Below are 24,498 nucleotides of genomic sequence, written 5' to 3' on the forward strand. Positions count from 1 at the left end.
TTTCTCTTTCAGCGTCTAGCACCCCACACAATGCCTGACATATTGTGGGTACTTAGGGATGTTTGTTGAATCGAATGGTCTACTCCCTATGAATTCTGAGCCTGGAAGCCTTCACATTCTGATGTAATCTTCCTTTGAGGCATTTCACACTGTTGAGAGCTTTGACATCTCAGACACACTCCATGGATCTAGTTAACTGAGGTCTGTTTTCTTTTAAAGGCTGTAAGGATGAAACAGGCCTGTGTGTGAAAGGCCCGGGGTACGTCACTTTCTGATGAGCTGTAGTGGCGCTGGGCGGGGTGCTCCGTGGGGAGCACCAAGAGCCACTGCACAGCAGAGAGACATGACAGGGCTGTGCTCCAGGAAGATGACTCTGACCACGGCACAGGAAGAGATGATCAAGTCATGCTTGAACTGACTTGAACTCATTCACTTGTCCCTTCTGAGCTCACTGTGGGCACACTTCTTAAATGATGTTCATTATAGACATTTTCATAGGTTCAAGCTCTTGTTTTCATTTTGTTCCAAGTGAACTACTAGTTCTTTTTTTTTTAAGATTTTATTTATTTATTTGAGAGAGAGCACAAGAGAGCACGAGCAGGGGGAGGGGCAGAGGGAGAAGCAGACTCCCCGCTGAGCAGGGAGCCTGACTCGGAGCTCGATCCCAGGACCTTGAGATCATGACCTGAGCTGAAGGCCGATGCTTAACCAGCCGAGCCACCCAGGCGTCCCAAACTACTAGTTCTTATAAGACACTCGGTGCAGTTTCCCCTTTCTGTGTTTCATCCTGCCATGGGATACACAAATGAGAGAAATGATTCCCACACTCTGTAAGCAGGTCCTGTGGCAGGGCCAGGTGCCATGACATGGTAATATAGTAAAACAGACGGGGTTCTCCTGTCCATGTCACCTCCCTCTCTAGTTCCCAAACCAGCCATTCTAAATATCTGCCCTTCTCCTTGAGGACCTTACTCCATGCCTTCCTTGTTGCCACATCCTGCCACCTCCCTGACCCTCACCAGCTCCCCACAGATGTGTTGCTGTCTACCTCACTGAAGCCATAAGGCATAAACTCCCATCTTTCTGTGCCTCTCCCCCCTCCCCCGACAAAATGCATCTATAGCCATCATTCCTGATCTGGTGGAAGATGCCCCTTCCCCCAAATCAAGGGTTATCCCGCCACCTGGATCCTGAATCCATCACCTCCTTCTCTGTGAAGACGACCATCCTTCTTCACCTACCCTGAACTCCTCAGTCTTATATACAACTGCTGACTTAACAGGTCTACTTGGATATCTAGTTATGCTCAAAAAACAAACTTTTCCCAGGTGCTCAGACCTGAACACCTTACAGTCACGATTTCTTTCTTTTTCTTCATATATCACATTCCATCTTTCAGCAAATCTTAGTGCTTATCCTTCAAAATATATCCAGAACCACAGCTTCAATGCTGGTGCAAGCCATCTGATTCATGTCTTGCCTGGATTATGGCACTGGCCTTCTAAATAATCCCTCTGCTTCCACCCTTGCCTCTTACACTGTGTTCTTAACAACTGGAGTGGTCCTGTTGAAACACAGATCTGATACTGACAACCTTCTGCTTGAACCTCCAAACATGTCCCACTTTGCTCAGAGCAAGGCCCAAACCTTTACAGGGGCCAACAAGGTCCTACGTGATCCACCACTGTGGCCTCTCAGGCCTTATTCTTCTACCTGCTCCTCCCTCACTCTGCCTCAGCGCCCCAGCCTTGAGGCTCTTCCTCCAGCATGCCACGGACACCCCTGCTTCAGGCCTGGAACATCACCGGTGGTCTTTCTAGGTTCATCTCAACACTCAGACTCTAAGATTATCCTAACACTCATCTGACCCTGAAATCACTTAGAAAGATCCAGGAATAAAGTCACAGCTTGCCAGCAAAGCAGCATCAGGCTTTCTACCTTTGGAGGAAACTTCGTAACTGTGTATGGTCCATACCCTGCCCAGGACCTCTTCGTTCCGCGAGCCCCTCCTCCCAGATCATCTCAGGCACAAGGATAAGAGATCCACTGAAGGTGGGGTCTGCCTTTACCCTGGCTTAAAAGCCTTATGCTCCAAAGGGACTTATATCGGTTGTAACTCAATAGATACCCTTTCTGTGCGTCAAGGGACATGCCCATTTAGAGGTGTCCCCATAATCACAGAAGTCCCGTGGTGTGGCTTCCTCCCAGACATCTGTCATTCTGCCAGCCCTGATGCAGTTGACCAAACAGCAGTCATTTCTACCATCAGCAATGTTGCCTAGTAACACAGCTAACATTCTACTTTTATCAGGTCTCCCGGGAAACAGAGCTAGAAAGTTGAGAAAGTCAAATGTCAAATTCTCCTGGAGAAGGGGAAGGGATCTGTGAACACTTTGTCCATGTGTCTCTTGCTTTTGCTCTTCTCTCTGCCGGGGAGGCTCCTCCCTGGACATCTGCCTGGCCTGCTCCTGCACTTCCTTCAATGCCTTCATCAGAAGTCACTTTCCCAGGGAAGGCTTCCCATTGGAGAACTGCAGCTCCTAACATCACCTGCTGAGACCATCCCCGTATGCTCTCTGTTCTTTTCCATTGTCCTTATTGCCTTCTAATATATATAATTCACTAACTGGTTTTTTTCTTATTTGGCTTTCCCACAGAATTTAAACTCCATAAGGCGGTGATATTTGCCTTTTACTTTTTCCTCCTGCATTGATAATTCTTAGCACCTAGGACAGTGCCTGGGACACCGTAGGTTCTTCAACAACCAATTGTTTTATTTACTAATGAACGTATGTCCTTTCTCTCTTTCAAGCTCTAGTTTTTCACTGGCATCCTTTTTGAGGGGTAGGGGAAGGGCAAAATGTTTTCAGGCTACAAATAAAGAGCAGCGTGGGGTTAGAGATTAAGAGGAGAGAATTTGGGGTCAAACTGCCTGGGTCTCAGCAAGCAACCTCACCTTGGAGGTTTCCCTAAGCTCTTTGAGCCTTTGTTATCTCACTGGAAATGGGGATAATAATAGTACCTACATCTTACAGTTGCCATGAGGATGAAATGAGTTAAAATATGTGTGAAGTATTCAGAAGAGTACCTGACACTTAGGAAGCACTATGTGTTAACTATTATTGAAATCCTTTTTTTTTTTTTAAGGGAGGGAGAGAGGCGGTTGTTGGGGAGGGGCAGAGGGAGAGAGAGAATCCTAAGCAGGCTCCACGCCCAGCACAGAGCCCTATGCAGGGCTCTATCTCATGACCCTGAGATCATGACTCTCTCAAGTAAATGAATAAAAATCTTAAAAAAAGAAAAAAAGAACTGGAACAGTTCAAACCCTGGTTTGCCCCCTATCACAGCACCTAAGGAAACATAGCATAATTGCTCATCATTTTACCACCTAGACCAGGAAGCTCTTTATTTTTATTTTTAAAAAGATTTTATTTATTTATTTGAGAGAGAGAGAGAGAACATGAGCAGGAGACAGGAGCAGAGTGAGAAGCAGGCTCCCAGCTGAGCAGGGAACCCGACGCGGGGCTCCATCCCAGGACCCTGGGATCATGACCTGAGCCGAAGGCAGATGCTTAAGCAACTGAGCCACCCAGGTGCCCTTCCAAGTTTTTTTTTTTTTTAAAGATTTTATTCATTTACTTGAGAGAGGGCAAGAGTGAGAGAGAGCACAGAGGGAAAAGGAGAAGCAGATTCCCTGCTGAGCAGGGAGCCCCATGTGGGGCTCGAACCCAGGAATCTGGGATCATGACCTGAGCTAAAGGCAGACGCTTAACCAACTGAGCCACCAAAGCTCCCTGGTTCTCCAAGTTTTAATACAGCCATCCCCTTTTCTCTCTTCCCCAAGCCCAGTGCTCCTCCTCTGTACTCCCCTAGTGTTTTATGGATGCCTCTATCATAGTATAACACTTATTGCTGGTTTATTTAGTTTTACCTGAGAAATGAACTGCTTTTATATATATCTTCAAACTACAGTGCCTGGCACATAACAGGTATGCAAAAAGGATCTGGATTCAATGTATGAATATATAGCATCTACACAGAATAAATTTTGATTGGGTTACACTTTAATTCAGAAATAAACTTGGGGAGGGGCGCCTGGGTGGCTCAGTCAGTTAAGCATCTGACTTGATTTTGGCTCAGGTCATGATCTCAGGGTCATGAGATTGAGCCCTGCATTGGGCTCTGTGCACAGCGCTGAGTCTGCTTAAGGTTCTCTCTCTCCCTTTGCCCCTACCCCCACTCACACACTCATGCATGCGCACATTCTCTCTAAAATAAATAAATAAAAAAAAATCTTAAAAAAATGGGGTAAAATAATGTCACCTCAAAATGTCAGTTCTTTCAGAAAATCCTATGAGGGGTTAGTATGAGACGTAAAGAAAAGAAAAAGGTTCTATTTTGGCCATAGAAATGACACTGTGGCTGTACATGCTATATTTTACTATATTTTACTATAAACCCAACTTTGAAAGATAAGGTGTTATCAGTTATTTCCTGGACTCTTTCTTCCCCTAAACAAAACACAAGATAACTTGATGTTAGTGGCATCAAGTATTACTTGACCATAGGCAACTGTTGTTTGGGCTCAGTGAAGTCTTCCAAGTACCATATTTACCTTATTAGGAAAGTTCAGTAAATACATGTTTTGGGCTCCCTGCCATGACTACAAACACCACACACAGGCAGAGAAGGGCAACTAGTACTTACGTAGTTAAAAATCACACTGCCAGCTCTTTTTAAAGGTCTCAATAGCTTAGTGTCTTGCTCCGGCTTCTGTTCTGACCTGAGTCTAGGCACCTACCTGGAGAGTACACCCGAACACGCCGATCATCAGCATAGCCACCGAAAGGTAGTCGGTAAACACATCCCACCACGGTTTCAGCACACGGAAGGCAGGCTGCTGCTCAGAGAACTGCCGGAATTCTGTCACCGGAATCATGTTGCTGAGAAAGGAAAGGCTGTGAGTTAATTTATCTTCAGGCACAACACACCGCATTAACAGTATTCGAAATGCTGCTCCAACCCGTGAGAAACAGTCTGGATCCAGGAGTTGTCATGGCACCTGAGTGTCTTATGAAGCCAATGAATAAAACCACCAGTAGAGTCATTTCCACATGGAAAACGCAAGTCCTTTATTGACTATTATCCCATAAAGTGGGTTCCCTTTGGCTCCATGTGGACCAGAGAGACCACGGTCAGGGCAGAGCATTATTTCCTGGACTCTTCCTTCCCCTAAACAAAACACAAAGGTGTCAGAGAGAACAGAGCCTAACCTTTGAAATGTTTCTACTATTTATCTTACCACCCTGCGTGGCTGCTTTAAACTCTCTTAAATGTAATCTCAGCATTGGTTTGTGTTATTTACTGATCTCTCTTTGTAACATAATAGTGCTTGCTACCTGGGAAGGCAGATGACTTTGCCACATGGTCCTTGTCTTATGAGAGAGAAGATCTCATCGGTGGTGGTTACCGTAGGGGGAGGGGATGCTTTGGAAAGGACTTCCTTTTTTCTTGCCTCCCATTTTTTTTTTGTCCCTGTGCTTTTGACTTGATTTCTTTTCTCTATTTTCTGTATTCCTCATATTTCACCGTGGACCTCAAATTCATCCTGATTTTCTCTTCTGAGAAATCAGTTGTCCTTGGAAATGTCTCTCTCTCTCGAAATAACAGAAGATAAATGAAGAGGATGCACGTGAGACTCTGGAGGGAAGGGGCAGGAGGACACAGCCGCTTCTAGCCTGCGTTGTACTTCCTCATGGCTCAGTCCCACTGCCTTTACTGTGATCCGGGACTTGAAGTTCATCATCCTGCTACTGTGAGAAGGAATGTTCTTTTCTTACCTCACGGCAACGAATAAGGGTAGCTAGCCTATGTGAGACAAAAAGAACATTTCTCTCACTTTTGCCACCTTTGGATCCGATAATCTAGTTCTCTGCATCCATCCTTGTTACTCCGTCTTAATTAAAGAACAAGGGCAACGCTACCTTGGCTGCTTATTCTCCCAAGCCTTGTTTGTGTTATGGATCTTTCTTTCCTGAATACTGAATTAAGGGCTATACAATAAACAGCCCAAAGCAAAGCAAAGCAAAGCAAAACATCTTCTTTGAGATCACAGGTGGTTTATCTTTGAAAACTATTATCATGTTATCCATTCTGTCTTGTTTCTTTAGCTGACTTCCTCAAGCAGTGATTCGTCTTCTTTTTGGATTTGTTCCTTAAGATGATGTTGAAAATTTCAACTGCCTGGTGCTGCTATCACCTATGACCCACCTACCTGACATCTGTGTAGCATTTGATATGACCTCGTTTTTTTATGATTTTCTCATTTTAACAAAATGCAACTTTCCTAACTCCATTCTGTTACTTCCGCTGGCCTGCAGGCTTCTTGAAGGAAGAACCTATATGCTATGCCTATGTGTCCTCAAAACATAGGTTGCCAGCAAGCCACACAACCTAAATAAAGAACTTTCGCAGATTCCCAGCATCCCTGACGTTTCAGACTAGTTCAAAGTTTGATGTCCTGACACTTCGTGACCTCTTTGCCTCTCCATGAATCATTACAACCTTACTGCCCCAAATGTTTCCTAGTCCCGAAGGCTCCAGTGGCAGTCACAGAGGCTCTCGGTCCTCTTCACCCCCAAGTTCTGCTTCAGATGCTCCTGTCCTATTCTATTTCACATTCCCATCACTCACCACAGTCCCCGGCAAACAGGAGGAGACCCTGAACAACTGTTGTTGAATGAGTGAGAGCCTTCCGATGCTTATTCATGGAGGGGTGCTCCTCCGCATTAGATCGGGGGTGAGCCCGGCCACTGCCGGGACAGCGCTAACCAGAGCGGCACCTGCGCTCGGGTCTATATTCTTGGATGGATTTCTTGGTTGTTTCCTTCATGGTAAGTTCCTGTACCCCTTGGGGGGAACTGGGCTTGTTCTTTAAAGTGAGGAACAATTTGAGGAATAAAATGCACCATGTAGAGCAGTGGTTTTCAAGTGTTTTGATCTCAGGACCCCTTCATGCTCTAGTAGTAAGAAGGACCTCAAGGAGCATTTTTTTAAAAAAAGATTTTATTTATTTATTTGACAGAGAGAGAGAGAGAGATCATTTCTGGCAGCAAAGAGTATCAGTAGCTTTTCTTGAAGCATTAGGCTCACTTTATTCATCTTGAGAAGATATCTTCCACATACTAAAGTCTGAAAAATCAGTTGTTTTATTCAAATAAAAGTGGTGTAATACGATAAAGTAGCTAATTCAACTTTCAACTCAAATAAGGACTTTTCCTTGAGACAACCATTGTACTGTGCAATGCAGCAGAAATGCTCTATGTATTCTCCATCATATAGTGCATTAATACAATATGTAGTCATGGGCTGTGTTATTAAAATAATTTTTATTGGGTCAATAAGGACATGAAATGAAACTGGTATTATTTTTAAAGTTGTAAGTGTATGCCAGTGAAGAATATAATCACCACAGTACAGTCTGAAACCTCTATCTTGTTTCATGCTAAGGTGCCCACCATCACTTTTGCATCATAAGTGAAAAGGGCAAAAAAAAAAAAATCTTAGCATTAAAAAATAGTTTTGACCTTGTGGACTCCCTAAAAAGGTTTAGGCCACCAGGGTTCCACGAACCACACTTTGAGAAGGACTGAGGTAGAGGCTTGCTGTTCTTTTCTTTATCTGCAGCTCTTGTTAAAAAAGCAAACCCTGGGCACTCAGACTAAGCAAAGTTCTCTGAGTCCTTGGCCAAGTTGCCTTCACAGGCACTAGTCTCTTAATATGGAAAATAAAGACGAACTAAGGAACTTAAGTGTTATGCACTGCCTCGAATATTGGCACAGCCTAATTAAGATGGGTCCTTAGAAAGAAGACATACACATGACCAACAGCACATGAAAAAATGCTCAACATCACTCAGCATCAGGGAAATACAAATCAAAACCACAATGAGATACCACCTCACACCAGTCAGAAAGGCTAAAATTAACAAGTCAGGAAATGACAGATGTTGGCGAGGATGCGGAGAAGGGGGAACCCTCCTACACTGTTGGTGGGAATGCAAGCTGGTGCGGCCACTCTGGAAAACAGTATGGAGGTTCCTCAAACAGTTGAAAATAGAGCTACCCTATGACCCAGCAATGGCACTACCAGGTATTTACCCCAAGATACAGATGTAGTGATCCAAAGGGGCACCTGCACCCCAATGTTTATAGTAGCAATGTCCACAACAGCCAAACTATGGAAAGAGCCCAGATGTCCAACAACAGACGAATGGATAAAGAAGATGTGGTGTGTATATATATATATATATATACATATATATATATACACACACACACAATAGAATACTACTCAGCCATTAAAAAAATGAAATCTCGCCATTTGCAACGACATGGATGGAACTAGAGGGTATTATGCTGAGTGAAATAAGTCCATCAGAAAAAGACAATTATCATATGATTTCAATCAGATGTGGAATTTAAGAAGCAAAACAGAGAAGCATAGGGGAAAGGAGGGAAAAATAAAACAAGGCGAAATCAGAGAGGGAGACAAACCATAAGAGACTCTTATTAATCAGAGGAAACAAACTGAGGTTTGCTGGAGGGGAGGGGGATGGAGGGTTGGGGTGACTGGGTGATGGGCACTAAGGAGGGCAATGGATGGAATGAGCACTGTGTGTTATATACAACTGATGTATCACCGACCTCTACCTCTGAAACTAATAATATACTATATGTTAATTAATTGAATTTAAATAAAATTTTTAAAAAAGATGGGTTGTTAGAGAAACAGCTGGTCAAGATGACACAGCCTTTTAGTGTTTGAGCTCCGAACACACTTCACCTCTTTTGGGTAAGTGTATGTATATAGGCATGTTTATGTACCTACCATGTATGTGTGCACATATTATAGTACATATGAATGTACATAGATGTATAATACATACCCACACACAGGCTTTATTATTTTAACATATCATAAGGCTAAAAGGTGATATCCAGCACAGCAATAATCCTTGGAATTATTTTTGATGCAAAAAAAAAGGGTAGGGATAAAGAAGTTGATTAAAAAACTCCCATAACTAGAGAGAGGACAGATGGACCTTGGGCTCACTGATTGAAAAAAAATTCTTTTTTGTATTCTTTCACAAATTTCAGCATTTCTGATGAAAGACATGCATAACAGGGACTACACTTGATCTCTCTTTCATTATTATTGTAGCTTCTGATTGATTTGTTACCATTTCAAGAGTTAGTGTTTCAAGTTGAAGGAGTCACTTCTGAAAATTAACTGCTTGGGTTTAAAGTTTTTTCCCCTAAAGATCAATCAGCATAATTTTATTTCTATTTTTTTTCTATTTTAGATATGTAAATGATTATCTCTATATTTCTTCCAACTTGAATTTCCAACTTAATATGTAAGAGTTTAGTTTATCTAATTAAATAATGTCCTTGGAAATATGGCATTTCAATTCAATCATGAGATTCTGGTATCCTAATTAAAATTATATAATTTTTACATTATGTTATATATCTGCCTCTGTGTCCTTTTGCAGAAATCCATGTGCATTTCTTTATTAAAATACTTATTTCCAAAAGTCATTTTAATGGCTCTACAAAATTTACTTCTCCAAAAGATCGTATCATATAATCCTTTGGTAAGGAATATTGGTAAAGTTACTTGCAAACCCAGAGTTTCTTATTTCTTTCACTTATTTGGCTCTCCCTGAACAATCTGTCTTCTTCCCTCTCAAGAGAATCTTAATATCGTCTTCTCCAGAATTAATTACACAGAGCAAATTCTGCTCTATTAATCTTTACCTTTAAGAACGTGAAACGTACTCTACTTCTATTCAAACCTGATTGCTAACACAGTTCTCCAATGCCTATCGGGCAGGTATGGCCAGCATTTGCTTTGTTCTACATTTTTCTGGAAGCTGGAAAGTGGCATCACCTTTAGACAGTACATCCATACACCATTAAAGGGAACAAGAGCCAATTCCAATGATAACAGGTGTTGTAATCGTAATGTGGCCCATTATAAAAATGAATTTAAGCACATGAAATATGAATTCTACAGAAAAGAAATCCACATACATTGTTCATCGATGTTACTAAATCAAATGGCCAATTCTCAGCCCTCACCTATTTGCTCTATCAGCATATCAGCAGCACAGGCATAATTTGACCATTCTTTATTTCACTTTCAGGAAGCACAGCCTTTAGGTTCTCCTCCTCTTTCCCTGGCTGTTCCTTCTTTAACTCCTTTGCTGGTTCCTCCTCTTTGACCTGACCTCTGACTTTGGAGTGCTCAGTGCTCAGTCTTTAGTCCTCTTCTCTTCCCAAAGTCTGTCTTCGTCTGGTGATTGCATCTAGGCACAGTGCTTTAAAGAGCATCCATAAGGAACACAAATTCATATCTGAATCCAGAGTCATGGACCCAACTGTCTACTTGACATCTCCATGTGGATATGCACCAGACACATTAAATGCAGTATGTCCCAAATCCACTCCAGTTCTATTCTCTTATTCCTACCTCCTCCTAACTCCAGCAAAGCCCTGTGTCTCTTGCAACTTTCCTATCTCAGTCGATGGAACTCCATCTTTCCAGTTGCTTAGGTTCAAAAACTTGGAGTCATCCCCGACTGTTCTTTGTCTCTTACATCCCACATCCAATCTGCCAAAATATGTTGTGTTCCTTAATTTTTTGTCTGTCTCCTACAAGAATGTAAATTTCAAGAAGGCAGGTACTTTTCAGTTCTATTTTGTACGTTGATGTATCCCAACTATCCAGAAAATAATGCTTGACATATAGTAGGCACTCATTGTTTGCTGAATAAATTAGTTGAAAATGCATAATTTTAATGAAGGACGGGGTGGGGGGTGCAATTGCCTTTAGCTTTAGAAATAATCGTTATAAAGGCAAAGTATGTCTCTGAGTAATGTCATGGGAGGAAGATCCCATGGTGCAGGGCCAGGACATCAGCTGGTGTCCTGAGGCTAGTGTGGAGAAGGGGTGCAAGTGAGGAAGAACGCAGAAATACCATGATTTTTTAGGGGTTCTTCCCAGCTGTACCCAAAGGCCCCATAAATCCTAATAAAGTCATCAGGATATGCTCAAAACATCAATTATAAAAGTAAAACAAACTGCTTTTCTTCTGGCAGTACAATGATAGAAATAAAAAACAGGAGAAAATGCCAAATTTTCCAGTTCCTAAAATGATACCTTTCTCTCTTGGGAAAACATGACTCTAGATTGTGTTTTACTCTGTAGTTGTGGTACACGTGACAAAATATCTCTAGAAAACTCCACCAAAGAAGATCAACTCCATGGTTCTACAGAAATATATTCAATTAAAAGAAAATCATAAACAAGTCATAAAATTTTAGAACCTGAATGGCACCTTCAGAGATGATCTCGTCAATAACTCTCCTTTTACGAGTGAAAAACTTGAGCCGAGAGCTTAGGTGACTTGCCCAAGGAACACAGCCAATGGTAAGCCAAAACCTCTAACCAAATCTTATCCCTTATAGTTCTTAGTTAATACTACATCATGCTGATTCAAAAGTAAAGAATTTTGAATATCCTAAGAAACAAACTGTTTAAGTAGAATTTGTCCTGTATTCAATTTCTCTTTTCATATTCCTATTTGATGGCATGAAATTTTAAAAAGCTATTATTAATACATATATTTAAATGACTTTTGAGCTCTACTGGCCTTACAGTCCCATAAAGCAAGAATTTGACTCAGACAGAATGGGAAGAGGCAAGTGAAACTTGCAACCCAAGGGATACTTCTGTGTTATTATCTCCTTGCATATTTCCATGATGCCATGTCAAATTAATGGCCCAATCACATTATTTGGAAAATATTCAAATTAAGCTTAACTTCTTTTTCCTAAGAGTGGTAGTGGAGGTGGGAAGCAAAAATTACTCCTACCTAGCAAATCACGTTCTTAAAAAAAGATATACCTCTTCCTCATTATACCTTTCACATACTTAAAGAAAAATCCCTTTAATCATTCTACTTCAGGTCCTACATCTCAAGGACTTTGCTTTGCATGACGGTTTCCACAGTTATCTTTATCGTAGTCAGAAGCTTTTGAATCCACTAAAAGTTTGTTACATATGATGATCACCAGCTGAATTTTTTTTCTCACAAGCATGGATTACCTTTATTTACTCATGCACTTGCTATAGAATAATGGGAGTGTAAGATATGTCAGGTACTGTGCTAGGTGCTAGGGGAATGGAAGTGAACGAAACAGAAGACAAGGTACCTGTCCTCACCCCCGTATTAAAGAAATTCCTATGAAAGCATCAATTATAATTGGTCTGCTTCGTAAATGTGACGGGATTAGTGTTTCCTGTGCCAATGATGCCTTTAAAGAGGTTATTTTTACTCTACTGAAGACAGGGTTTATATCTTGTTTATCTCTGTGTCTTCTAGAAAACACAATGCCTTAGAATGGACCTCAATTCCCATTTGTTAAATCAAACTAGGCCTCCATATACACACATACTCACACACAGATACACACACCCAGTTGTGCATTTTGTAGTAAGGGCCAAGCTCTTTCTTCTATTATTATCCTCTGTTAAAAGTATGACGCTGCAATAAATAAAAGAGTGACTATTACCATATAGCTTCACATTGTAAATAATGATTATTCAAAGAACATGCACTACTGAAGAGTGTTTGAGAAGAAGAAAAGAGTCAGGAATAATTTATGATTTCAAAGTTAAGGATCATTGAAATTTTAATGCACAATGTTCTGTCACTAGTGTTAAAGAAGATGTGTCGATCAATAATGACTTCTTAGGTCGAGCGTGTACCCAATGGCCAAATTTTGTGACTCCCTTATCAGAACATTGCTCTATTAAGAAACAAGAGACAGAAAGCAGATCCACACGTAATAGTCTTGTTTATGATAATAATGGTTTGGAATAGTGCACTTCTAAATCTCGGTGAGATCTTAAAAAAAGGCTTTGCTTTCTTTGGAATTTTCGTCAAAGAGCTTCAGCTTCATCATATGACACCAATAACTATTTAATGCTTACAGTGTACACTTCAAGTAAATGTGAATTCAGAAATCTTTTCTGAAATGAGGCTGCATTGTGATCTGATAGTCTTAAAAAGTGATCATAAAGGACTATCATCAAATGTTACTCCCTGCCTTCCTCATCTCTGTCATTGTGAATTTACAGACAGTCTCTCCGAGAAATACGGCTTCGGCTCTCGGCATCCCACTGGTCTTCATGGTCACCTCTTTGTTTCAGGTTGTTTCCCTCTCCTTTAAAGCAGGAACAGTCTTGCAGGAGACACAGTGTATACATAAACCTCCACCCCCTCTCTAACAGGATTCTAAACCCTTGAAAAGATTGTGTGTTTCCCTTCCAACACTTGATATCATTTAAATGTGATTGAGACAAGATTTCAGTTCATCTTATCAGTTTTGACTTCCAGAAACTAAGTCTAGGATTCAATTGAGTAAATCTGTAATGACTGCTTTGAAGACTATCTCTTCCTTTCATGGACAAAAAGAAACATTTACCTCCAGTCCCGTTTTACCCGTCTGAGCAAGGAAAGCACAACAGTCCTAAGCAGCAGATGCACCGTGAACATACGGAGCAGGCCAAAAATGCAGACAAAACAGGTGCTGGCCAGGCGGTCAGTCTCCCTGGAAGCCTGCTTCCTTTCTGACCGAAGGACAGCCAGCAGAGGATGGCGGGGAAGACAGGAAGACCCTGTCCTTCAGAACATCAACACTGAATGCTCTTAGTTTTTTACTTTTTGGAGTTGAGTGGCCTGAAAGCCAGAGGTCACCTTTCATTTCATATTGTTAGCGCCGGGGTATAACATGCTCCATAGTTTAAGTTGAATTCCTAATGATTCTACGGGGGAAGGTTGCCTCGTCTGTTCCATTAGGCAGTTTGGCATGTTTTACAAATACTTTTCACAAACATAGATAGACTGATACTTAGAAAAACAGTCAACCAAAAGTGTGACAGGCAGCTAAAGCAACTTATTATCAAGAACTTTCCCACTAAGCTTTTTTTTTTATGTGGTAAAATTAAAAAATTTCTACCTATGTTAAATATAACACCTTGGAAACGAAGTAACACTGCTCTGGAAACAAGAGATTGGTGTTTAAAGTGAGAGATTGGAAGACTAACGGATTTATAGTATAACCTTTTGATTGCCCTTTTTATTAAATTCTTTACAGGGATCTACCAATTACAATTTCTCTTTTAAGAGAAGGTTTGAGAATAGCAAAAAAAAAAAAAAATTAACTGCTAAGTTAATTTTGGGGCTTTTCAAAAAGGTTGTTTTCAGGAAGTCAGCTCCTGGTTTGTCTTTCCTGTTGGATGTGCTCAATAAAATCCCTGATGAAGGAAGTCCAGGTCCTCCAGCCCCCAGGAAGACACGACTCTATGTGAGAGAATTAACAACTACCATACTTTTATTGGCAGAATATTAAAATGGATGTGGATGCACCTAAAAATTAGAATATTAGGTTTTTGTTCATTCCACATAAATATTTAATGCAAGGCTCTTTGCCTACAGGAAGAATATTTGTTGGGTTTGGCTCTAACTTTAACATATTGATTTAATGGTCCATCTTTTCCAAGTTAGGTATTATATGAGTTCCCTCTTCTAACTCTTATTTTCTCACAGCAAAGCTAAATGAAATCTAACACAATGATACTCGATACTCCTAGAGGCTTGCATTCTAGAAGCTGAGGGAGGGAATAAAAGTTTTTTTATATGAAGGTTCTAGGAGAATATGGTCAAAGGCTACCTGCCTGTCAGACCTCGAATATGCCAAAAATCTAAATGAAAGAAAAGCTTGGGAGGTATGAATCAACTAATTAACGTACATCTGTTTCTGAAGATAATAGATTCTTTAGTTAAAAAGGACAAAAAACAAAAAAGCTACCCCCACCCCCAAAAGAAATAGTGAAAGGAGGTGACCTACATTACATGATTGCAAAGGTCAAGTGATCTGTGTGGCTCTTAAAGTCACTACGAGGGTGATTCAGGCAATAGTAGCAGGGAGTTGTGGTGTTAATCCTATAACTGAAATAAATGTTCTTTCAATTCCCCTTTGCTTTGCAGATTCCTATGCATCCTGCAGATCTTGGCTTTGGCGCCGTGTACTCAGGCAAGCCACCCCTGATCTCCCCGACTGGGTCAAACCCAGCACGCAGGCTCTGCAGCACCCTGGACTCCCTAGGTGGCCTCTGTTGCAGACCCCATTTTCCACTCATTTGTGTGGTTCTTGGATGAATGTTGCTCTCCATTCTATTCCTATCATCTAGCAGTCTTTGGCATGTAACAGGTGCTCAACATATATTCACTGAATAAATGAATTATTAAAAACAAAGCTACAAGACCAAGTAAGTGTGAGATCTCAGGCTTATTCATTTGAACACTTTTGTCAGCAAAAAGAAAAAAGAGGAAAAAAAAATAGAACTCATTAGCTAACATGGAATAAGACCCAAAGCAGTACCACCTTTATAGACAAACTGTATAGTATTTTGAAATTGTTTACTTGCAGTTGCTATTATTAGTAAGAAAGATGGCTTGGGGCCAGTGGAGTCCCTTCCTGAGAAAACTGTCTCAAAGACATTGAGGGCCCTGCTAAATATATTTTTAAAAATGGTTGAAAGACCTAGAAAACAAGATACTGAAGCCCCGCAATCTATTGACTTGCATGGTGCCATCTGGTTCTCTAAAGTTGTTTTGGTCAGCAACTTCATCAGTAGGATGAAAAGGTGGACTAGGGAAACTTGAAAGGAGCACAACCAGTTCAGTAGTTGTTAAATTGGGATTTTTTTTTTTAAAGATTTTATTTATCTGTCAGAGAGAGAGAGCATAAGCAGGGGGAGTGGCAGGCAGAGGGAGAGGGAGAAGCAGGCTTCCTGCTGAGCAGGGAGCCCGATGCGGGGCTCGATCCCAGGACCCCGGGATCATGACCTGAGCCGAAGGCAGACGCTTAACTGACCCAGCCACCCAGGCATCCCAAATTGGGAGGTTTTATGTATTAATCACAAATACTGAAAAATGAAAAATTGTGTAGAAAGGTCACAGGAATGTATCTAAAACCTTAGATTTAGTTGGAAAAAGTAAGGAAGAAACAAGAAAAAAAACCTACCTTTTTAAAGTCAAACATTTCAAAGCTGAGAGACTCTGGAAGTTCTGAAATAAAATGGGAATTTAGGAATGCATGGATGATCTTTTGGGTGGCTCAGGTCCAAGGGAAAATCAAGGTTTATGGAACAACAACTGTGGGGATTTGTTTGTTTTTATCTGTTCTGTAATGTTTGATCCTATTTTCAGATGACCCATGTTAAAAGCTTAATAGACTAATGTTTTAGGGACCAAAAAAATGTCTCTATAGACATAAATTTAAATTGTTTTGGTAAAGCCAAAATAAATATCCACTCAACAAAGAAACAAATTGGTGGAAAGATAGGGTGATTCATTTCTACTCCATGTCCTCAGATACAAACAGAGTCCATGTTGGGATTCTTGTGGGAAAGAAGTAGGATTTGGGAAAATGAGGTGGAGAAAGCCCTGCCGTCATGATTCACCCTTGGTCTTTCCCCTCTGGAAGCTGAGAGAAGGATAAATTATCCTTGGAGATACCTACTTCAGGAGCACAGTTTCTCAAGGATAGATGCAGTGTCTTTAAGAGCTTTGTATCCCTAGCACTTACCACAGTGCCTGGCACGTTTATTCATTTGTTTTTTGTTTTGTTTTGTTTTGTTTTGTTTTGTTTTGTTTTTAAGACTTATTTATTCGAGGGGGGGCAGAGGAAGAGAGAGAAAATCTCAAGCAGACTCCCTGCTAAGCATGGAGCCCAAAGCAGGGCTGGATCCCAGGACCCCAAGATCATGACCTGAGCCAAAATCAAGAGTTGGGCACTTAACCCACTGAGCCACCTAGGAGCCCCTTATTCATTCTTTTACAAGTCCTAGAGTAGCTTTAAACTGCAAGGTATTGAGCTCACCAATGTGGATATACTAGTGAGTAAGCCAGACATAACCCTTGTCTGTATGAACCCTACATTATGGTGGAGAGACAGATAATAAATCATGACAATTTAATCACAGTTGTGATAGGTATGATGAAGTGGAAGTCTAGGACACTGATATATACTGAGATACCTGAGACACTGCGGGTTTAAGAAGTGATGTCTGCATGGAAATATGAAGTACAGATAGGAATAGTTATCTAGGTAAAGTTGGAAGCCAGGATCAGGAGAACATTCCAGGCATAATGAAAGGTCTGTAATATGATGGCTCTTTGTTCCCCCTTTAAGATGTATCCGTTTAGCTCTCCATCACTCATCATAACTGTTTTGTTTCTGTGTACATTGAATGAGGTTAGATCTGATATTTTCTATCTCTGGAGACACAGGGCAGCCCAAGCTGGTCCAGATTGCGAGACAAAGAGGGCAACAAGTTACACATTCTTAGACTGAAATGCCAAAGGCACTAAGACTCACTAAGAGTCTTTCTAATTTTCTAAAAATTTACACAAAGCAACCTTTTTGTAGAAGCATGTAGACCTTATCAGCTTCACCTTGTACTTTGCTGCTGAAAATGCCTTCTCAAACATATGAACCAACTTCTCCTGGATCTCCTGAATCAACCTCCACACAACGCCTTCACTCTCTTGTTAATTGTCTAGAGATGCTCCAAAGTTCGGGGTGGGTAGGCCATGTTTGGTGCTGAATTCACAAAATGCTCACCGCAAATAGCGAACATTGTTCTCGAATCTCAGTAGACGAGTCATGACCAGTGAGGGGGCTGCTCAGTAATTTCCTGGGACTGAGCACAGGTGGCAACTATGAGGGCCAACGGCTGCTCTTCTCCCCTGCATCTGTCCAAACATGTGCCAACCTGCAGTGTAGCCACCTAGCTCAAAATTCATCTAGAATTCCTCCTTTGGAGCTGACTTCTGAGTTACACATAGGAAATTCAGTCTTTGGCCAGAGGACAGTCTCCTTTGGTTTATTTTTTTAAATTTTCTCCTTTTCTTCTTTCTCTTAAAAAAAAAAAACCCTTCTTTCCTTTTCTTTCTTCCCCCTTCCCTCCATCTTTCCTCCTTTCCTCCCTCTTTCAACATTTGTTATCCAACTACTACATGTCAAGAACTGGGGATAAAAGATAAATAAGCTATACTCAAATATGTGGGCAACAGATCTGTTAAACAAGGAAACTCAAAAATGTGTCATCTTTTCTCTTTGCTCCTTAGTTTTTTGCATGAATTCAAACTCAAAAAGTTTGTGAGCCAGACCAGCATTGGGAAAGATGCATGCCAACTAGCCATTTAACTCCTCCAGGTAATTCGCCAAGAGACTTGCCAGAGAAGGACAGAGATATAAAACCAAACAGGAGATTGCCCTGGGATGAAGTAAAAATGAAAACAGAACTGAACAGGTGTCTTAACTTTCACAATCTGAACTTAGAATAGAGTGGGACAGATTTTTTGGTGAATCCTTTGCTATACAAACTCTTGCAACTTGCTATTCAAAACCCAAGACCCAAATAAATTTGGGTAATAAGAAATAATATTTGTTCCATATTTTTATGTCTTTTTTTAAGATTTATTATTTTAGAGAGAGCATGCGGGTGTGTGAGCAGGGGGAGGGGCAGAGGGAGAGGGAGACAAGCAGATTCCCTGCTGAGTGGGGAGCCTTGATGCAGGGCTTGATCCCAGGACCCTGAGATCATGACCTGAACCGAAATCAAGAGCCACTCAACTGACTGAGCCACCCAGGCACCTCATCATGTCTCTTTTTAATCAAGATATAATTGACATATAACATTGTATTAGTTTCAGGTATATAATATGATTTGATATATGTGTATATATTGTGAAATGATTACCCAAATCAGTTTAGTTAATATCCACCAACCACACATAGTTACAACTTTTTTCTTGTGATGAGGACTTTTAAGATGGAGTCTTTTAGCAAGTTTCCAATATACAATATGGTACTGTTAACTATAGTTGCCACACTGTACATTACATCCCGACACTTAATTATTTTGTAACTGAAAGTTCATTCTTTTTGACCCCCTTCCCCCATTTTGCCTACCCCTGCCTCTGGTAACCAGCCATTTCTTCTCTGTATCTACAAATTTTGTTTTATTTCATTTTTTTTAGATTCCACATTTTAAGTGAGATCACACAGTATTTGTCTTTCTCAGTCTTACTTATTTCACATAGCATAATGCCCTCAAGGTCCATGCACTTTCATAAATGGCAGAATTTCCTCCTTTTTGTGGCTGAAAAATATTCCATTGTATGTCTATACACACCACATTTGCTTTATCCCCTGATCCATCGATAGACGCTTAGGTTGTTTCCATGTTTTGGCTATTGCAAATAATGCTGCAATGCGCATGGGGGTGTAGGTACCTTTCTGAGTTAGTGTTTTTTGTTTCCTTCAGATAAACACCCAGAAGGTGGAACTGCTAGATTGTATGGTAGTTCTATTTTTAAATTTTTTCAGGAACCTCATACTGTTTTCCATAGTGCCTACACCAACTTACATTTCTACCAATAGTGCACAAGGGTTCCCTTTTCTCTACCTCCTCCCAATGCTAGTTATTTCTTGTTGTTTTGATAATAACTATTCTAACAAGTAAGTGGTTGATAACAAGAGCTGATATCTCATTGTGGTTTTGGTTTGCATTTCCCTGATGATTAGTGATGTTGAGCACCTTTTCATATACTTGTTGCCCATTTGTATGTTTTCTTTGGAAAAAGAACTATTCAGATCATCTGCCTACTTTTAATAGAACTACTTTTTTTCCTATTGAATTATAGGAGTTCTTCACATATTTTGGATATTAACCCCTTATCATATATATGGTTTGCAAGTATTTTCCCCTATTCCATAGGTTGCCTTTTCATTTTCCTTTCCTGTATAGAAGCTTTATGGTTTGATGTGGTCTCCACTTGTTTACTTTTGCTTTTGTTGCCTTTGCTTCTGGTGTCAAATCCAAAAAATCATTGCCAAGACTGATGTCAGGGAGCTTATCCCCTATGTTTCTTCTAGGAGTTTAATGGTTTTAGGTCTTATGTTCAAGTCTTTAATTCATTTTGAGTTTACTTTTGTGTGTGGTATAAGGTAGTGGTCCAGTTTCATTCTTTTGCAGGTAGCTGTCCAGTTTGCTCAACACCATTTATTGAAGAGACTGTCTTGTCCCCATTGTATATTCATCCATTATTTCTTAAACTGGCCTTTATTTTTTCCTCTGGTGAGAAGGTCCATGGCTCTTTTCTAATCCTCAGTAGGATTTTAATTCCCCCACATACTTAACTACTATACCAACAGTACCTCAGCCATTGTGGCTACAGAAAAGCAGAAAACATCTGTGTAAAGAAAGTAGCTGTGGGAATTAAACTAGAAAAGAAGTAAGAACATGAATGAGTCAGCATGAGGGTAAAACAGCTTTAAATGTATCAACTTCAAAGAGAAAATGAAATTATTTGGGTTGCCCTAGTAACACCAAGATAAAATGTGGAAGTAAAAATGCAAGATTTAACATTAAGAAAACCTCCTTCAGCACTGAGGTCTCTCACTCGTGGAATGAACTTTACCATGGCAACAGGCAAAAAAACATGTAAACAGATTAAAGAAAGAGAATATCCAAGGGAGTAGAACCATAGTAATAAGGACTAAGCTTATCTAATAAACATTCTGTACCTTTCTTTTCTTTAACTCCCAGAATTAAACAGGGGGAAGGCAAAGAGTCTACAGGGATCAAATGAGACTTTCTTCAGTAATGTGTGATCTTAAATGACTTTAGAAGTTCAGCTTTATGTATTTCCAGCCCACTCCTTTTTCCCCAAATGGCATGGTACCGCCACACATTCTAGAGCTCTGGTTTTCTTATAGGAAAAGACAAAGAAACAAACCTAAGGAATAGGTTACATTTTCCATGCCCAATCTCTACTTCTTGGGAGGTGATATGTCCTTAGTAATGAAGGCAAGAACAGACAGTCGTATTAATGTAGTACCAGAGTTTTAAAAGTGTTACTCTAGAATTACAGTGACGGGGGGCATAGCACTCAAGCAAGCCAAAGTGCCTGAGTGTGGATCTTGGTTCTGCCACTTGTGACCTGGGTGACAAGGAGCAGGTCTTACTTAATCTGTTTCTTCTTCTTTAAAATGGAGAAAAGCATAGAATCTTCCTTCACAGGACTACCGGGAGAAGTGTGTTAAGAGATCACTGTAGCAAACACTAACGGCAGTCCTATAGCCCTCAATATACGACAGCTACTGATACCATTGGTAAAGCTAACGATCAGATTTGGTAAGTGTGATACGGAGTTTACTGTTAGGAATAAGAATTCCTTGGTGTTTGGAGCCTTTGGTTCTAACTTGGGATATCGCACTAAAACATAATTCTTCATACAAACAGAAGAAGCAAACTTTGAATCATTTTTTTGTTAGAGGGAAAAGGAAAAGCATAATAATAATGAACATTTAATATTATTGTGTCTACTACTTGCCAGACATGAAACATGTTATCTGCGGGGCTTCCACATTAAACCCACGAGGTAGTATTATCTTTGCTCTACAGAAGAGGAAGTGTGCAAAGAGCGATTAAATAATTTCTCCAAAGTTTCAAAGGCTGTGACTAGCATAGAAAAACTTCCCACTCGGGTCTGTCACATTCCAATGCCCAAGCTCATTCTCCTTGATTAGAGAAATTATTTCAGTCTCTAACAACTTCCTTTATGGAGAATTCAGCCTTGTCATCCATGGGCAACAACACCTATTTGAGGAGTTAGCTGTCTGAGGACGGAATTCAGGGCAATCATATTTACAATTTGCTCATTCTAGTCTAAAATCTGGCACTGAGAAAGAAAGCCAGTTTGGGGTAAGATCTTCAAGGTTATAAAGGGCTCGGTTTCTCTCTGTAGAGGAGTAACTGGTATGAGACTTACTATTCTATCACATGTAGCTAGAAAAAACAGAATTTTACCAGAGACACAGAGAGTCCTTAATGTTATACTTTTGGTTATTTGGTTATACCCATTTTTCATTTGACACTAAACCCTTGGTTGGAGAATGCCATACTCAAATTTTATACTGTTCCAATCTCTTTTTGGGGGAATCTCCATGTGATTTCCAGGAACTCAGAGCAGCAAAACAGCAAGAACCTTCTGTACTGAAAACTTGAATACTGGGAAATGTATACCAAATTAAAACAGAAGGACAGCGACTACTTACTTCCTTTTCATTGTTCTTTTTCAAATTAATCTGGCCAACACACTTAACTATTAACCATCTCTTGCCTCTAGAAAATTATCAGAATTTCCCTTCCCTGATGCTCTAGCAAAGTTTTTGCTTTATTACAGAGATGCCCACAAAGAGGATTGGTTTTTCTACAAAATGGTTCAAATGTTCACTATCTTTTTAAAATTATGTCTCTGCATTTCTGGCTTCCCCATCCAGGTCCACAAAGTTTCCAGAGGCAGGGAATAGAAAATGCTTCAGGTGGGGGTGCCTGGGTGGCGCAATGGGTTACAAGTCCAACTCTTGGTTTGTGCTCAGGGCCGTGATCTCAGGGTCATGAGATCGAGGCCGGTGTCGGGCTCCATGCTCAGTGTGGAGTCTGCTTAAGACTCTCCCTCCCTCTCCCCTTCCCCATCTCCCCTCCCCAGCTCTCTCTCAAATAAATAAATAAACTTAAAAAAAAATACTTCAGGGGAACCTCATGTGAATATTCTCATGGGTACCTAAAATTTCTTCCCAATCCCTGGAGCTACAGCCTTAGTTGTGCCCGCTAATTTTTGATGTTAAGACGTATCCAAATACAGAGGACCACTCCGAAGTTGTAGCTCTTGTAGGGACTCATCTGGCTTATGATGTGGTTTCACATCAACTGAGTTCCAGAGCTCACATTCCCTTAGCCTCGATTTTCTTCATACCATCAAATAGTACCCTGCAGATACTTCTATTACTGCTCTGCTTTCTGCTTTATTCATTTGCTTTGTCCCAACTCCCCAAGTTTCCACCTTTTCCAGTTTTCCCCAATATAAGTAATCCTGATCAACCTGATGGATGAGATGTGGGGTTTCAGAGAGGGAGATGACACCAAGATTTTTGACTTGCAGAAGAGAAAGGATGGGATTGCCATTTGCTAAGGGGAGAGAGAAGCTGCAGCAAGAACTGGCTTGGGGAAGGGGCAATAAGCTTGGTTAGAGGCCTGTTAAATCTGAGCCACCTATCAGGGGCTCCATTCACAGCTGTTTGCACTAGGCTGGAGCTAGGAAGATCTGGGCAGGAGAGACAAATGTGGGAGTCATCACCCTACAGGAAGTGGGTAAAGCCATGGGGCAGGATGAAGTCACTTAGGAAGTGCATAGCAAGAAGAAAACCACCTAAGGACTTCCTGTAGCAAGGAGCATTTTCCTAACAGATGTGGGACTGAGTCACTCTCACTTCCTTAGGTTCCTGTGCAAATGTCATATTAGCAGACGCCTTCTCTGGTCACCCTATTTGTTTTTTTAAGATTTATTTATTTGAGAGAGAGAGCACGCAAGTGAGCGCAAGTGGGGGGACGGGCAGACCAAGAGGGAATCTCAAGCAGACTCCTGCTGAGCACAGAGTCTCACGTGAGGCTTGATGCCACAACCCTGAGATCATGACCCGAGCTGAAATCAAGAGTCAGCTGCTTAACCGACTGAGCCACCCAGGCGCCCTTCTGGTCACCCTATTCAAAATATTAATACTAACTTGCTGTGGCCAGTAGCACACCAGCCCAGCATTCGCTTTTTCATTCTAAGTGACTTTTCTCAACAGCATTATCTTTGTCAGATGTACTACATATGTACTCACTTGTTTACTTGTGTCTGTCTCCCGAGTTATAAGCTCAGTTCCATAAGAAACGGGAACTTTGCTTTGTTTACTCCTATCTCCCACTGTGCAGAACAGTGCCTGGCACATAAAAAAGTACTCAATAAATAGTTGCTGAGAGACAAGGGTATACTTACTCTGAAATTCTCCCAGTGGTTAAAAATGTGTAACAGAAATATTCTGTGAATACCAGGATTTACAGTTAAGTGCACTTAGTTTGGGGGAAGAGAACCACCAGATGTCTTTTGCAATACTCTGCATTTTCTCATGCTTGCACTCTGCTTAGGGGCAAAAGGGACGCCAAGAAGGCAATCCAAGGCCACCTGAGAGATTTATGAGTAGGTTGAAAAGGAAAATCTTTTTTTTTTTTTTTTTTTTTTGCCTTGTTCAAGGAGTTGGGAGAAGGAAGATGGGAACGGGAAAAGAGGTGTTCTCAGCCTGATTTATTCTGAACCTAGGGTTCCTTTATAAAAATATTAGTAGGATTATGTTCTTTCCTCTACTCCCATTGCCTGCCTAAGCCACCTTCCAGGAACCTACCACTGAATCAGGTAAAGGCCACAAGAAAGGAAGAACAGGTGTTTACTAAGTAACAGCAGTGCAA

The 24,498-nt window shown here is 40.8% G+C and overlaps 1 protein-coding gene across 2 annotated transcripts in view; it reads right to left on the reverse strand.

Moving 5' to 3' along the window:
- LRRC8C (leucine rich repeat containing 8 VRAC subunit C) overlaps positions 1–24,498 on the reverse strand; it is an 80,205-nt gene that overhangs the window by 30,640 nt on the left and 25,067 nt on the right. For both annotated transcript variants that reach the window (XM_028087612.2, XM_028087611.2), the window contains exon 2: positions 4,802–4,943. In XM_028087612.2, the coding sequence (XP_027943413.1) occupies positions 4,802–4,939 (138 nt within the window). In that variant the 5' untranslated portion in view covers positions 4,940–4,943. The remainder of the gene's footprint in view (positions 1–4,801; positions 4,944–24,498) is intronic.

This window comes from Eumetopias jubatus, unplaced genomic scaffold (assembly GCF_037043125.1).
Source record: "Eumetopias jubatus isolate StellerSeaLion01/CBP00866 unplaced genomic scaffold, mEumJub1_p1.0 scaffold_4, whole genome shotgun sequence".
Classification (NCBI taxonomy): Eukaryota; Metazoa; Chordata; class Mammalia; order Carnivora; family Otariidae; genus Eumetopias; species Eumetopias jubatus.